At 39.7% G+C, this 17,481-nt stretch overlaps 1 protein-coding gene across 1 annotated transcript; it reads left to right on the forward strand.

Moving 5' to 3' along the window:
• Positions 1 to 533: 533 nt before the first annotated feature.
• Positions 534 to 11,765, forward strand: mknk2b (MAPK interacting serine/threonine kinase 2b). Its single transcript, XM_029500828.1, has 14 exons — positions 534 to 634; positions 1,205 to 1,409; positions 1,907 to 1,997; positions 2,212 to 2,313; positions 2,440 to 2,537; positions 4,834 to 4,913; positions 5,086 to 5,159; positions 5,338 to 5,442; positions 6,137 to 6,192; positions 6,399 to 6,494; positions 9,853 to 10,047; positions 10,171 to 10,335; positions 10,428 to 10,468; positions 10,563 to 11,765. Exons 2-14 carry the CDS (start codon positions 1,359 to 1,361, stop codon positions 10,834 to 10,836), a joined length of 1,428 nt encoding a protein of 475 aa, XP_029356688.1. The 5' UTR covers positions 534 to 634; positions 1,205 to 1,358; the 3' UTR covers positions 10,837 to 11,765.
• The last annotated feature ends 5,716 nt before the right edge of the window (positions 11,766 to 17,481 follow it).

The following is a 17,481-nucleotide window of genomic DNA, read 5'->3' on the forward strand; positions in this document are numbered from 1 at the left end:
ATTTATTTCAAAGAGTATCAAAATACAAACTAGTGGGTCTGCACTCTATCCATCTCTGATCTATGTCCCTCCATGGAGATGTTCATATTTCTTTCGGCAGAGCTGCCGTTGGGACAGATTGTGCTGATGTGCACGTACTGCCCATCTCGTCCTCTCTACAGGGCCTCCACGGCAAAACAAAGTTGGATGGCCGCGTTCCCTTTTGTATTCAACAACAATTTTATTACCTTTATCTTAGATTATTATGAGCCCAGCTCATTTATATTCATGTGCATGAATGAATATGAAAGCAGTGTATTATATATTCTGCTGTCTTTTTCATTCCGTCGAGTAGCTATTTGCGCCTCTTACCTTCAGTAGTAACGAGGATAGGTCTGAAACGAAATGGTACCTTGCCACTACGTCATTTTCTAGAAAACACGTGATTCATCCTGTGTGTTGACGGTACCCCAGAAGGGGGAGGAGACAGGGGAGGAGCCAGTGGAGAGGTTATAAAAGCACCTACGCCATCGCATTCACTTCACCTTTCACGCACTAACTATCGGCCCCCCTTCCCCCACACCGTCCTCTGCGGCTGTTGAAGCAGTGGGTCAAACAACGACGCTAACACTGGAGCCTTAAACTTAACAACGGGGTGAGTAAACACAAGTGCATTTACGATGTCAGTTTCGCACGGTTTTTAATCCAAACTGTCTTCATGTTTTAGTATTGGCACCTAGCCTTTGTGTCTCCGAGGTAAAGCTGTCCTGAACGTGGCCTCGCGGTTTGACTGTTATGACGGGCGAGCTCGTTGGCTAAACGAGCGTTAGCCCACCGACGCCTATTGTAATCGTCTCCAATAATGCCTAATAATGCTTTTCGGCCTGTAAGCTTAGTTCATCCATCATGTAGAATCGGGTGTTTCGCCATGTTGTTTGAATTTTTTTTCATTTTTATTTTTATTTTTTTGAGGATTTAAAAAAAAATGTCCTCAAGTTAGCTGTTGATTTGAACGTCGGTGGCGTTGTGGCTGGATGTAGATTGTTTTTATTGCCTGGTGAACGTGCGACGAACTCATCTGCATTTGCTGTTATTCGCCTTTCTAAGTGTTCGTTTCAATCTGAATATCAGAGAGTAACTGAGACTGAGAGTAATACGCCATATCTGACGGATTTCCTTCGAATAACGCGTGTTGTGCCACTGCGGTGTTTTGTGTTTTCAACAGGGCTCCCGTTTAAAGCGCCACAGCAGCCAGCCAGCGCAGTGTGATCACTTGCGACTCTCTCTGAGACGACCCCGTTTCGGAGAAGTGCTAATTTATATCCCACAGCCACTGCACACCCAGCAAGTTGGAAACTACCACCCCAAATTGAAGCAGAATGGTGCAAAATAAAGTAACCGAAGTCACTGGATTCCACCGCTCTTTCAAGGTGAGATTTATTCATGGACAAAGGCAGCGCTACCGTCACGCCCTTGGTTAAGTCTGCATTTTAAGGGGACACGTTTCTCATAAAGTATGCCCAGAGGATTTTACATTTCTATATATAAATCTGTTGCTCTGCCAAATCTTATGGCTGACAAACATGCCATGTGGGCTGCTGACACATGTAAGTACAGCTAAGGGAAGTGTGACTTGGAATATGATAGCTGAGTGTTGAAGACCTGTCAAAACTCAAGTTTTTACAGTGACTTCAATGCACATATTGCAACAAGACCCTAACCTTTCTTTTTCTGTTTGATGTTTGGATTACTTTGTAGCTCTGCATAAATTAACGCTTTTAAGAGTTTTTACTTTGAACCTACTTTGTGGCTTCAGGGTGCAAGACAACAAATGCACAATGATCACTTGTGACTAACAACTGATGTTCTTTACTAAACAGTTAATTTATAAGATTATATACTTTAACATGCATGTGCTATCACCTAGGGCCAAAATCCTTTTGAAACAGAGGACTTCACAAAAAATGGATCTCATCTAATCGATTCATCATTTAATTTTGATTCCTCCCCAAGACATGGTGAGTATTTATTTATTTTTTAAAGCTATAATTTGGCTCTGACTGTTGTCAATGCAACCCATGATGCCTTAGTTGGTTCTTCAATGCTTGTTATTTATTTGTTACTTATCAACCACAAAAATTTAATTGCCCTGATCTTGTGTTCATCTTTGTGTTCTTGGGTTTATTTGGTTTCTCTCTTTACAACACACAATAAGACATGTGCTTTTCACAGATATGCCTTCCAGCCAGCCTATTGACATACCCGATGCAAAGAAGAGAAACAAGAAGAAAAAGCGTTGCCGGGCAACTGACAGTTTTTCTGGACGATTTGAAGGTAAGAGCTTTTATTTTAATTCCAGCCGTGTTGCTGCTCCCTTGACTGTATTAACTATTATGATTCTTCTCCTTTTTAATACAATTCAAATTTGTACTCTCCTAAACATAGCATTTTTCACCATAGATGTCTATAGGCTACAGGAAGAAGTATTAGGAGAAGGGGCTTATGCTAGAGTGCAAACATGCATCAATCTCATCACCAACAAAGAGTATGCTGTCAAGGTAAGACATTCTCATACGTTTACAAGATGTTGTGAATATATTTGAAAATGTGTATTAAGTTTGCTCTAGTTTAAGCTTGTGAAAGTCGTTGCCATTTAACACCTACTTGCTGTCTGTATGGGGTACCATGGCTAGTGATTAGTATACAGATGATACATTGCAAGGACCATGCTTTCAGATCGAAGTGCTCTAATTAAATGCCTATGAACCCAGAGGGGTTGTTGCCATCACATGCCACTGAACAGATATAAAGAAGTGATGCAAGAGGATGTGTGTAATTGTATACACGCAGGCCTGTTCACTCTGTTTTTTAGAAACTGTAAGGACATTTTTAGTCCAGTGGATTTCTTTTCCTTTTTTTTCCCCATAGTTCAGTTCTCTATAGGGGATGTTTGCATGCTCTGGTCTGAGTAATCTTTTTTTTTTTTTTTTCCCTCTGTGTGTGTGTGCACCAATTGCTGCTGCTAGCAAGCTCTTCCCCTTAGCTGTTTTTAGTTTGTTAGCCTATCAGAAGCCTGGGAGGGATGTACCCACCCCTTCACATTGCTCATACTGCCTGCAGAGGACGCTGGTAGTGGGAACATTGTGTACTGGTAACTGTGCCAAAACAAAACCCACATAGAGAGGAAGGAGGAGGTGCTGGGTGAGGGTTGTGACCTAGGGTGTTTACACTGCTTTGTTCTCCTTCTAGCTCAGTAGTCTTACTTTTTTCGATTTCCCCTCCAAATGTGGTGTGGTGTTGTGAAACATACCTTAGTCTGGTGGCTTCTTTCTCTTACTTAAATTTATAATGCCTTCTTTCTCTTTTTCACATTGTGATCCATTTTTAATAGCTTAAGTTATTAGTTCTTTAAAATTGAACAAGAACTTGTTGTACTTGCAAGTCCTTGGCCCTTAAATCAAAGCCCCCTATGGACACTGGACATGACCTTCATCTAGCTTTTTTGTTTTTGAAATGTTAACCAACCCATGTTTGCTCTTTTAATTCGGGTCAAGTTTACAACAAACTGGTCTGCTAATATTGTTTACCCTGGGGTGAGTTGGTAGATCCCTTTGGAATTTACAGGGAGGAGGGTCTGCAGTTATTGGAGGTCATTTGGGAGTCGGAGGGGGACTCATGACTGTTTCTGCCAGATGTCCTGTCTATCCCCTCCCCCCCAGACATGAGTGAGTTGCTTGTGTGGGTTCCTTGTGTTGCAATTACAACAAAAGGCAAGGACATGCAGAAGACTGTTTAGGGCATGCCCAGCCAAAAATTTCCAAATAGTTGCTACAAATTGAGTGTTTCACAGCCTGGAGTTGATCTTTGACCCCACATTGTAGCTTAGTGTCTTGTTTTTGAGCAATATACTGTGTTTCTGATCTGTGATTTGGATAATCATCCATCAGTCCGGTACCTTAGACATAACTATCCATCCAGTTAAAATGAGGATATTATGCTTTCGAGTCTTGCAGTTTCTACCTTATCAGTTGCTTATCAGTGTGGAGCTTATTGGCGTCTATTTGTGCTGCTCACGCAGACTGGAACAGCGCACAGGCTTTGGACAGCTCACAGGGCTCTTGTCTGCCCATTAATCCTAGACACACACTGCAACTCTGGCCTCATTGGGCTTCAATAGCTGCTGTAATCCAGCTACCAGGAAGAGAAACACGCACAGCCTCCCAAGCAGACAATAACTGACCATGGCTGGAAAATTCAGGCCCTTTGCTTTGCTGTCAGCAGTCTATCTTTCTGTCTCTTTTGGCAGGGTACTGTGCAGCTGGCCCCTCAGTAGTTTATTTCCAAGCAGCACAAAGTTATATTTGGAGAGCTGCTTTTTTGTTGTTGTTTTGGGTTTGAAAGGAATACTTGATGGCTGCTTTTATTGACATAGGTCACACATGAAGGCCAAAGATAGATATGCTTTGACAGTTTGATTTTAATTCTTTTATGCATATGCATTGACAGGCATCACAGAAAGTAGGTTAAACTATCCTTGACAGGGTGGGGTAAATGTTGGCAACCAGGAAAAGTTTAGTCTGGTATGGTAACAAGACACTGTAATATATAATCTGTGCTATACTGTCTACCCTATAGTAAACATAGCAATTGGTTGGGGGTTTTGTGGTGCAGTCTGAGACTGGGGCCTTCACTCAAACATTAAGGTCCTAAGTATTGGTTCAGCTTCCCTTCAGCAATAACAGCCCTTTCAGAATTGTCTTCCATCTGATATCTGTTGAAAATACAACTGTTACACTTATTTTACCAGCCAATTATTTGTTTCCGTGGCTTATCCTTTACATTGTTCTGTTTCAGATCATTGAGAAAAGACCAGGTCACAGCCGCAGCCGTGTCTTCCGTGAGGTTGAAATGCTATACCAATGCCAGGGCCACAGGTAATGTCCCTCTGTCCATTATGCTACTTGACAGATGTATGTAAAAACATACTGCAGTACAGAGTGTGTACTTGGTGCAGTGACCCATTTTGTGCTGTGCCATATTAGCACCTCAAATGCGGACATTGGAGGACATTACCCCTGCTTCATATTACCCTTTTCTTTTTTGAAGGAACATCCTAGAGCTGGTGGAGTTCTTTGAGGAAGAAGACAAATTTTACCTGGTGTTTGAAAAACTCAGAGGAGGTCAGTAAATTATAGCTGCTGCTAAATGCCTGCATTAAATCCTTTTGTTTATTTTTTTAAACATTCCAGTAATGGATGATCTCTCTCAGGGAAGTTTGTGCCTGTGTGACAGTCCAGTCTGTGCCTTTTTTGCTTGTAACTAGAACTGCTGTGTTTTGTCCCCCCCCCCTCCCACTAGGCTCAGTTTTGGCCCACATTCACAAGAGGCAGCACTTCAGTGAGCAGGAAGCCAGTGTTGTTGTGCAGGACATTGCCAGCGCACTAGATTTCCTACATAACAAGGGTAAGACCACTTTTTAAAAATAGGCAAAAATTTAATTAATCATAATTATTACCAAAAACAAAATGCAGTGGACTGTACAATGGGTATTGATTTAGCATTTAGGGACGATATCTTTGAATAAAATAACTAAGGGACCATATTCATCTTTATTAAATGAAGCGTCTTATGAGTTCTTATTTTCACATTTCAGTAAGGTACTCCAATAGATTGGTCTAAAATATCTCCTGTTAAACCGGCTACTTATTAGACAGGAAACAAACTACACAAAGTCTAACGATGCTTTGTATGGTTAAATGGGCAGTAATGGTAAAAAAAAAAACAAGCTGAATTTACATGAGACTTTGCAAAATGTGTTAGTAGGTAAGATGAAGGGAGAAAAACAAAATCAAGTAAACTCAGAAGTTGCAACTCGACGTGAGGTCTAAAATCCAGGTTCTAGCAAACTATATACAGCAAAGAGTACAGATTTCTTTGTTCGACAAAGGTGAGTTAATGTACAGCATTACAGCTTGCTATAATGGCATAACTGTTTGAGAAGGTGCAGTCCTCTTGATCCAGTGTGTGGTGGAGAGGGTGGTTAGGATTATCCATTATGGATAGCAATATATTTGGAAAATTTGAACTTTATAATACAGTGTTGGGATGAAGATAAATTTTGCAATGTATAGATGTGAATACTTTCATTATTTTTCAGGAATGGCACATAGAGACCTGAAACCTGAAAACATTCTATGTGAGAGTGCAGACAAGGTGAGATTACTGCAAACATGTTTGATCTCAAACGGTTCAAAGAGCAACACGTATCATTACATGTTGCTCTAAAATTATGTTATAAATGTTGGTAATCATAAAGGGCAATAGAATGACAAATATGTTCTCACAGGTGAATATTCTACATCAATTGTACCAAATTAATGTGTTTTTTAAACGACTCTGTACTTGTATTTCTTTGCCAGATTTCCCCAGTCAAGATCTGTGACTTTGACTTGGGCAGTGGGATCAAGCTGAACAGTGACAGCTCACCCATCTCCACCCCTGAGCTCCTCACCCCTGTAAGTTAAGATGCTTATCATGCTTGCCTAGTTTGCCTTAGAATTTCAGCACCTTTAGGGAGAAAATTGCAACTTAAGGGCAATCAAATAGTTATTCAAAGCTTGGAAGAGTGCTCTCTTAGTGTGAGTAACATTTCCCTGTTAATTGTTGTGGATAAGAGAGGTGATTTCATGCTGTAAAACGTCTTTATCAAGTCAGTTGGTTAACTGTTTGGCAGGCCTTAGTGCTGTTAGGTGTGGGACAGCTTGCTTAATAGAGGCAAATATTACTGTTGGGAGGTTGAGGTCCATTATTTGGATCATTCAATGGGTGGTTTCTCTGAAATGGTGTCATGTTACTTTCTGTCAGGCCTTGTCTGGCAGCATTTACCCTCCCCTATCAAGGGGAAGTATCAATGTTAGATAGCCCTCAGTTTAACGACCATGTTCTGTTATCAGTTGCAAATATTTAGGACCATGAGATTGGGGCAGCTATGACCGTTTAACCCTCCTGCTGTCATCACAACTGAAAGAGACACAGCCCAGAAAAGGAGAACTTTTGTAACCTTGAAGGAGAATGGTAAAGTTGAACTGGCAATCTTTCTAATCGTGTCAACACAACTCAGTGCATTGGTTGTCTGAGGGACTGAATAGATTGATCAGAGCAGGTGAAGGGTAGTTCTTTGATACCTGGAAGTAAAGTAGTGGGGTGGGTGTTTTTTGTTTTTACTGGTAACCACATCTTTAGCAGAACTAATGGACAGAGTGCCAATCACTGGACTACACAAAAGCGTTTTGGAGCAAAGACACCTCATTTGTTTAGACAAATGAATTTGAAAGATGATAGTCTGTGTGCTGTGTGTTGTACAGGGGTTTTTGAACTTAACACAAGACCAATCCAAACCAAGAATTTTGTGGGGGGGTGTCATTCAAGGCGAGGCAAAAAGGGATAGTCATGGAATGAAATGGGTTGTAGGCAATGCATTGTGATGTTTGTTTAAGTCCGTATCATATCGAGGAGTGATATTGAAATCACAACACAAACTCGTTTCATTCCTTTCTCTGTGATTTCAGAAAAAAAAATACATTCTTCTGTTTAGTCTCCGCCCAGTGGCCACAGCCACATCATGTGGTGGTTTGTGCTTTCTTTATGTGCTTTATAGAAAGGCTGTGCATAAGGCTTGTTCTAGAAATTTTACTCTTTCACACATGCTCCTAGCAACTGAGGTGTGATTGGCTACATAGTGGGAGGGGGAGGGGAACTGGGAGGAACAAATATCCAGGCTGATCATGCGCTCTGGCTTGTTTTCTTTGCCCTGATCACAGGAACAATGTTATCTGATTTTCATCTCACTTTTGGCACTCTCACCCTGCCCCCCTCATTTTCTCACATTCCTTCAGTTGCTTTTGCACAATGTGACGTGTTTCATTTATTCCCCAACTTCTCAAGTATTTTTGAATCAACTCTATCTTAAAGCTGTTAAAATATACAGGGTTATTGGGGAAATTTCTTAGTGCTCTTCAATAGAAATATCCATACTGCTTGATAGAGGCAATGGACCTTCTCTAGGAAAAAGCTATTTCTAGCTTACTAAGAACACTGCACATGTGACTGCCTACCCATCTGCTTGGCATGAAATAAATCTGACTGTTAAAATGTCATTGCTCATGTTCAGCAGCTGTGAACTGGGTGGAACTGCAACATGAAGAGACCAAACATCAGCAGCTTAGACGATCAAAAAATTATGTATGTACGTGTATGAGGACAATACAAGCCGCTCCCTGCCCTGTAAGCCTCTGCAGATAATACTGTAGTTTACAAATGGCGATGTTTCATCAGTTGTCATTTGGCCTCACTAGTCACATGGTTTCGGGAAAGCCCCAGGTTATGATGCAACAGATTCTGCGGTAACACTAGCTGATTAGCTAACAATCTCCTATTTGTGGGAAGTTTAGGTAAGGAATACAGCTGATGCAAGGGTACCAGGTGGTTGCAACAGCATCACTGGATGAAAAAAAATGTTAGTTAGGATTTGAGTCTGTTTGAAGACTGTGCCCTTTTTTTAGCTCCTTGTTGTGGGAGTTGCTGGCCGTCCTGGCCTAGGTCTTGATCACAAATTCTCTGACAGGGTATTTAGCAGCATTTAAGCAAAATTTGCTGAGATGTGTTTTTGATTGTAATCATAATGCCTTTCAATTTTAGGATCACTTAGTAGGCAAAATCTTGTGTGTGTGTGGCAGCAGTATGTGGCCTGCTTGTCTGTGGAGGCAGTCACCCCAGACATGTTGTTGTTAGTAGATATGTGGGGGTTGGGATTTTCTCTTCAACAGAAGCAGCTTTGTCTGAGATTCCTCTGCAGCAAATTTTATTACATAAGGGTGCAGCAGGGTGGAGGTGGAGTTAGGAGACTGCTGGAATAGGCTGCTGGGACACAATGGGATGTCAGCTCAATATAAACATCATCACATATGAAAGACAGGGTAAAGGCTGGAGGGGTTTTCTATATGCATGTTTTAACTAAGACAAATACTTGAAAATAAAATGCTTCACTTCTTTTGCTTTGCAAATAACTGATCAGGCAAGGAATACACGAAGAGTTGCTCTCACAGCTAATTCTCAGAGTTAATCAGAAGTTGTCTGTTGGGGACCCTCTCTAAATCTCAAAGATCAATTAATCTAGTATGTAGAAATTAAAAGAATAAAATAGTAATACACTCTCAAATATGTGTCCTGTTGTGCAACATGCTGTTCTTTTTTTTTTTTTTTTTTTTTTTTTTTTTTTTGGTTCCTAAAACAGCATTTAGTATTTCTATCTCCAAGTTATATAACTGGCAAGGGCTCAACCTAGTCTCTGCAGGAGAGCCAGTCCTCTTTTCCTTGCTCAGTGTTTGGCCTAATTCTCTTTTTTGCTACACAACAAGGTACTGTCAAAACTGAGCCTTGTGTAGAGTTGAATAGTCAAAAGTAAAAACTCATAGTTGTTAGTTACTCACGCTGACCTGCTTTGTTATTGCCAGTCTTCACTATTTTAGCCTTTTATCATGCAGTTGTTCACAATGTACCTATTAATTGTCCTTAAAACATTAAGAAAAGCTGTATAGTACATTTTAAGCAGAACTGTCACTGTAGAAAGGCATGTGACTGTCATTCATGCACCCCCACCTGGAACTGTGTAGCCGAAGAGTACACCCTGACCCTATCAAATACAAGGTATCAACTAAATGGGGACATGTGGATTGCAGCAGCCAAGGGAAACCAAGGAACCCCCCCTTTTTTTTTTTCTCTCCTTTACCCCTTTTCTGCTGTAGATTTTTCCAATTCATATCATCCTTGGGGCTAACAGCGTTGTTTTTTTTTCCCTCCATGTTTCTTTGACAGTGTGGCTCAGCAGAATACATGGCACCTGAGGTGGTAGAGGCCTTCAGTGAGGAGGCAACAATTTATGACAAGCGCTGTGACCTGTGGAGCCTTGGAGTCATTCTCTACATTATGCTGAGTGGCTATCCACCTTTTGTAGGACGCTGTGGTGGTGACTGTGGCTGGGAATTAGGGGAACCCTGCCACACTTGCCAGGTAAGAATGTGAAACTCTACACCCTTTTCTGTATCATGGATTTGAAATTGATGGCCTACCTGTCAATTCTTCTCTTTTCCACTCAGATTAAGGAAATTTATGGTTATTTTATATCGTTTACAGAACACATTATTTGAGAGCATACAGGAAGGAAAGTACGAGTTTCCAGAGAAGGACTGGGCTCACATCTCCTCAAGTGCCAAAGACCTAATATCCAAACTTCTCGTTCGGGATGCCAAAAACCGCTTGAGTGCCAGTCAGGTGCTGCAGCATCCCTGGGTGCAGGGGGTAAGTCTAAAGCCATCAAACCATATCATAAATTTTGACTAAAAATTATGTTTTGCATTTTGGTTCCAGCCAATAAACATTTTTGTCTTTAGGGGGCCTCTGACACTTTGTCAACATCCATCCTGCATCAAAGGTATTTAATATTGAACTTGCAGCCTCAGATTATTCAATTATTCATATTTTCTGTTTAATATGACCTTCACATTGCCTCTCATTTCTTCCATTAGAACCAGCAATGCCAGGGATTTGACATTCTTTGCTGACAAAGCCATGGCAGTTAACAGACAGTTGGCTGAACGGGATGGCATGGAAGATCAGCAGCAGCAGGAAGTCCCATTTGTAGTTACTGCTACTGGCTCTTCTATGCGCCTTTCTCCTCCTTCCAACTCCAAGCTGGCCAGACGCAGGCAAAGAAGCAGCCAGCCCAAGGGAGGGCCTGTCTCTGCTGCAGAGCTGCGTCAGCTCTTGGCTCCTCTGGTTATTGTAGGAGACTGTGCCTGATCTTGGTCTGCCTTGACCAAGTCCAGATCTGAGATTTCCCTGAGGCTCTCCCTCCCCAGTTCCTGGGCCCTCTCCTTGAATTTAGCTGGTCTTGGCTCTTTGCCATTCAGGCTTTATTGCCTCTCTATAAAGGGGGATGTTGCTTGCAGCCCCTCCTTCAAATGCCTTCTGCCCTACTGCAGCACTTCTGAAGCACATTAGCCAAGGGCCTGCATATAGCAAACACACAAATGTGCATGTCCAGGTTGGGGAGGTGGCCCAGTTAAATATTTGGGAGGGAGAGAGAAGTATTTTGCTTTTTTTTTTTTTTTTTTTTTTTCCTTCTCTCCTTTTTTTTTTGGTTTACTACTCAGTTCAGAAGAAATCAGAACACTGCAAAACTAAGCTCAGACACCAAAGGACAACCTGTTGTGCTGCTCCCATGTTACAGCTGGATCCACTGTGAATTAAGTTATCTGGAATGTTCTCTTTGCCTGTATGTGTATGCATGAATGGCCCATCTGCAGATACATACAAGCTTATGCAATATGCCAAGATGAAGGCTGTACCTGTCTTGAAGGGATTCAGTATAAGGAATAGGAATGGCTGTAAGCCCATGCTGTCCGTGCCTGGTGCGGTCCATAATGTGGTGGGGGGCCTCCTCAAAAAAATTATTTTTTTTTTTCTTTCTTTCTTTCTTCAATTTATGATCAATTCCTCACAACTGAGCCTCCTGTGTAAATGTCTGGGATGAACTTCATCCTTCTTCATCCTACTTGGTGACCATGCACTTAATGATCTAAAAGCAAAGAATGTTTCAGTAGCCAGCGAACCAATGTTACGCCAATGCATACAGTTATTTTATTTATATATATATATATGTGTGTATATGTGTATAAATAAAAAAAAAAAAATAGTGCCCTTGCCGTTCAGTGTTTGGCACCATCAATCAGACCTAATAGTATTGAATAAACTCTTATGTGGCTTATATTGCATGGTTCTTCCAAAATAAGGCTTCTGAGCTTGCTCTAAAGTACAACTAACATGTCGGTAGAGGGTGAATATACAGTATGTTAACTGGCTAGATGAGTGCAACTTGGTCATTGGTACCATCACTGTAAAGATATTAAGGCCTGTCCCCTTATCACAACCTGAGCTTGTAATTTATTTATTTTTATTTTTTTTTTTTTTTCATTTTTGTAAGATTCTTTTTTTGTGTGTAACCCAACTCATGCATAAGATGTTATCTTAATATTTTGGCAGTAAAAATTAGAGCCCCTGTCAGGGGTTTGAAAGCACATTTTGGCCAATGTCACCCAAGTGTCATTTGTTGATCATACACATTTATTTGGACCATAGTTTCTTTGCAGGTTTCACCATTGTCTTTCCTTTTTTTTTTTTTCTTTTTCTTTTTTTTTTTTCATTATATACCCTTTTGAAAATGGAAATCAATTTGCAATATAACATGAGACTGAAAATTTTCAAAAATTAAACAAAAAAAAGAAAAACATTCCACAAAAAGGAAAAACTACAAAAAAAGTCTTCCAAGGATGCGTAGCTGTATTAAGTTTACTTTATTTTTAATGTTTGAAAACTCCATGTCAATGTGCCACACTGATTTCAATTCTTTTTTTTTTTTTTTTTTTTTTTTCTTTTTTCAGTCTCCTCTCCCCTTTTTTGTATGGCTGTTAATACCTAAAACCTATTTTCTATATGGTGTTTTTCATGTAGGTGTTGTTCAGGTGAAACGCCGGATGTTTTCCTCAATTTTCTTTTAATGTTTTATGTTTTTAAAAGTTTGTATGAGGTGAGAAAATGAAAGTTTGAGTTCATCTGGAGCGTTCATGCCCAGTGAAGGCAAGGGTTTTTTTTTTTTTTTTTTAAGTTCAGTTTAAGTTCATTCTGAAACTGACAGGTAATGGACTGGTGATGACATGGTCTCACAATGCCATTTCACCAAAGAAAGTTCAAATCATGACATTGAGCATGCAATCCATCACCTAGCAGTGACGAGCGGGGAACATCTGATTGTCCATATCCTGTTGCCAGCACTGCAGTAATGGTACTCTGGAAATGGTGTCTAAGGACCCATTATGTTAATAATAGGACACTGTAATAGTTCTAAAAATACCTTTCTACAGATGCATAATTACAGGCTTTTATGTCTTATAATAAGACTTACTTGAATTTGTGTATGCAGCTGTTTCTTCTCCATTTGGGAAACTACTTTGCTATCAGTAATTTTGATGCATTAAGCTGGTGATCAAGGCAACCTTGGGGTTTTAAAATGCCTGTACAATTCAGTATTCTGCCTTTTTTCTCCCTTTTTGAACATCAGGCAAATTAGTGCCCTAGTTTTTGCTAGGGTTGGCTCCTCAAACGCACACACTCGGCCATAGTGGGTAATACCATTGATATAAACTCTCTTGGTCATGAACACTTCTACCTTTTTAAGAAAATGGCAGAAGCTTTCTGTACTGCCTTTTATTGGGGATAATGGGACACAATTCTGTCTTTATGTCTACACCTTTTATATTGTACGTCATTTTGAAGTGAGGACGTGTTAAATTTAATTATTTGTTCAAGTTCCCCACAATTTGAATGTAGCCCAAAGGCAAGAGCATTTTCAATCCAGCAACACAGATCAAATGTTATGAAACTTCATGAACATGGTTTAGGGATGTTCTAATTTCATACACTTTTTTTTTTTTTTTTTTGGAGCATTGCCGCCTATTTCAACACTGAATCACCCTGTATTCATGGTGTTCATTGGGAAGAAATCTGAAATAAATATGTTCAGAAAAATATTTTGATTTAAAACAAGCACTTTACTGTACCATGTGAATGATTGCAGTTCACTCAAGGCAACATTTATGACAGTTGCAGATTTTTGTATTGTTTTTCTAAAAAAAAAAAAACAACAAAAAACCAAAAAAAAAAACAATAAAATCTTTTGAAATATATATATATATACATGTATGTATGTGTGTCTGCGTGGTTATTTTAGCATCTTGATATTTGGCTAAATACCAAAACAGATTTAAATAAAAATAACTACTCTTCAAGATATGTGCACACTCTTCTATCACTAGTTTCATATTAACTTGCAGTCTTATCTCTTGGCTGAGGCTGTTTTGTGATTTCAGTGCTATAAAGCCTTATCGGTAACACTGAGCTGACTTTGTCACATAAGTCCTTGGCTATTGATAAATATGAGTTTAGTTTTCTCGCTATGCTTACCGAATGGTAGCAGTCACCTTGTGTTAGTCATGTGGTGAGAATTGCTGGAGGGGTGTGTAATGAAGAAAGTGGGGCCAGATCAGATGACTGATGCAACTTTCTGCAAGAGCTGGAACTTCTGTAAGCCACCTCCTGGTCTCCCAGGAGACACACAAAAGCTTATGGTAAATTAACTCAATGCCAATGTGTCATCTAAACACTAAGACCGGTTAGGGCAGAATGAAATGATGCCAAAAAGAATATTACTGGTGTTATCTGAAACACTTCAAAATAAGATGGGCTTGGCCCAATGTAAATCTATAAGTGAAAGAGCTGTGCAATCATGAGCATAATGGTAATAACCTCAAAATAAGTATGCCCCTGATTCATAAATAGGGGCTGAAACAGATAATCATTTTCACCATCAGTTAGAGATGCTAAGATGAGACTGTTTCATTTGGCAGTACAGAACTTATTGATGTTTTCCACACTTAAAAAATGTAAAATATACAACAAATCCTTACATTGTATAACTGGAGCCATTGTGTTCAATGAAAGTGGTGAAATTATTTTTATTATTATTTTTATTTATGACAATTGACTAAATGTTTGAGCTCAACTGACAACCTTACCATATATATATATATATATATATATATATATATATATATATATATATATATATATACACACACAAACACACACATTACAACATCACATCTCAAACTTTGTTTCTTCCTGTAGTCTGTTTTGTGCCTCCTGTCCCTGTCCAACAGGTGTGTCCTTGCTCATGGAGGGATTTGTTTAATCAATAGTTAGCTCTAGACCTGCTCTCTAGCAAACTGCCTTGATGTAACCTTGTTGATTTGATTACATCATTGTTTTCCTCACACTATTCCTGAAGCATTTTTGCAGTTTGGCAGGGCACACTAGCCTATTGAAAGAGGCCAATGCTATTAGGGGTTAGCATTTTCATGAAGGGGTGTGTTTAGTCTGCATCAGTGTTGTTTCCCAGCTTAATGATGCTTAAATCATCACTGCTTCCACCAGCTTGAATACACAGCCCCATATGCAACCGACTGTAGTGCACTATGTGGCCTGAGGCCTCTCTATCAGAACCAAAATTAAACTTGTATTGGATCAGCCCACAAGGGTAACAGCAGTAGAACAGCGGCCTGTCCATGGTGAACTTCGCCGTTGCCAAATGTCAGAAAGGATTGGCTCCAACCCCCATATGACCCTGACAGATAAGTGGTATTGCTTATCAATGGACATCAACTTCAAGGAAAAAATTTTACACATCCCGAGATGTTATGCATCCCACTCATTGGCAGATAATACTGTAGAGACAATGAATGTTTTTCACTTGATCTGTGAGTGGTCATTATGGTCCAGCTGATCAGTGCATGATGCAACAGCAGGGTGATCTCTGCACAAACTCAGCAAAACCTGTTTGATTGCTGATTAACTTCATATACATTTGTCTCCCCCTGGTGGACATATTTCTTGGGGTTCTTTTTTGTCATGAGCTGTCTAATACAAATACAAAATTATGTAAGTAATAAATGAAACAAAACTGTTTTTAATCTGATGACATAAAAAATACTTAAACAAATCAACCTTAGTGAACATCAGATAATCAGATATCTAATCATGAGATTTCAACTCTAAAGATTCCAGTTCATCTTCAGTATTATTACAACCCAAAAATAGTAAAATTCCAAAAAATTTACTTAAATTTGACAGATTTTGAATTGCATTATATTTCTATTTTTTGCCCCCCTCTCCCAAAGCAATTTGTAATGTGACTAAAAAAAAGTGTAAAAAAATAAAATAAATAATAAGTTCACCCTGATGAAATGGGGATTCTAATATGATCTAAGTTTGTGGTGACATCAATAAATAATGAAATAGTTCCTGATTTTAAACAACGAAACTATGATAGGTCATTTCTGGGTAAATTATTTTATGCCCATAATACCTCACCAGATGCAACCTATTTCCCAGCATTTTAAGGCTATGTTGATCTTCTGTACATTTATTGCAAGTCTGTGGGATAAGAGGAAGCCTGAAAATGCTTTTTACAAATTAGGTCCCAGTCTGAATGTCAATCCATAATGACAAAAACACTCCAAAAAACAAACAAACAAATAAATGTACCATGTAGTTAGCTGGATTCACTTGAACAATTCAACAACAGCCATGTATGAGAAAAACAAACACAAACAATATGTATCTAGTGAGATCAATTACAATAACAAGTTATTACATAAATGATTCCCTGCCCAGCACACCTGACTATTGATTGGGACGGGATCTGATTGGATTAGGGCCATGATGGAGTGCACAAAAAGCACGAGCACCTGTTAGTTTGAAATTTGAGAGTGGAACTGGAGGTAGGTATCATGAAGCGTTTTTAGATCTATGGCTTTGCTGTAACGCATTTAATTTAGATATTCTTTGCTGCTCTAGTCAAAACTGAACAAAGTAATTGTTGAGACACACTAACTTGGGGGAGTATAAGTATCAGTGATTGAGTTGGTATTGATTCTAAGTTTAGTTGAATATTTCTGTCACGGCTCTACAATTTTGCTTCTAAAAAAACGTTTTGGTTCTTTGACTTACAGTTAATGTACACATTTGCTTACTTTCCTTTGACATGTAAGAAGCCTTAGCTGTTGTACTGCTGGGCCCTCAAAATTTAACCACATGTGACCAAAAATTGACATTTGACACCGGAAACAGTGGTTTGATCAGACATGCTTGGAAACAAGTTTGTCCACCTTCAGGAAGGCATTGTTAAGAGAAAAATAATATTATCGATGTACTCAGCAAGAAGACAGACAGACAAACAATTCAAACACGTCCATTCATCAACGTTCAACGGAACACTTGCTGAACTACCTGTTTTGCGAAATAAAATATTAACCCCCCCTCCCCCCGTCTCATCTCTTTCCATAAACACGTGGAGGAAAGTCGTGCTAAATAAAGACAATGCTATGACAAACCATGTGTCGATTCATCTGTGCCCAGAGTTAGCTGGGGGACTAAAGAACCACCGATACGGCAAAACAAATAAACAGACTTCAGAGGCTGAATAATCATCAGCAGGTGCATACGGATACCCATCTTAGTTGAGATTGCAGTCTATTAAATAAACGCTTAACTATTTAACGGTTTCCTGTCCCGCGGATGAACTTGTAGCCACCGCAGACGAGTCCGACCGACCATTACGGCTTCTCTGCTCGGTGACGTCGCGGGACCAGACACGTGGAACCTCACGCGAGATTTCATCACCCAACTCCCATCCTCAACCAATCCAACATGGCACCGTAGGGAGGTTGTTATTGTTCAGTCGCCTCTGATATTTGTGGCAGTACGACGAAAAACGGCGCAAGAAATCGGCCAAGTGGATTCAGGCGGGCATGAGAGGAACGCCTGGAGATA

The sequence above is a fragment of the Echeneis naucrates genome, chromosome 4, assembly GCF_900963305.1.
Source record: "Echeneis naucrates chromosome 4, fEcheNa1.1, whole genome shotgun sequence".
Lineage (NCBI taxonomy): Eukaryota > Metazoa > Chordata > Actinopteri > Carangiformes > Echeneidae > Echeneis > Echeneis naucrates.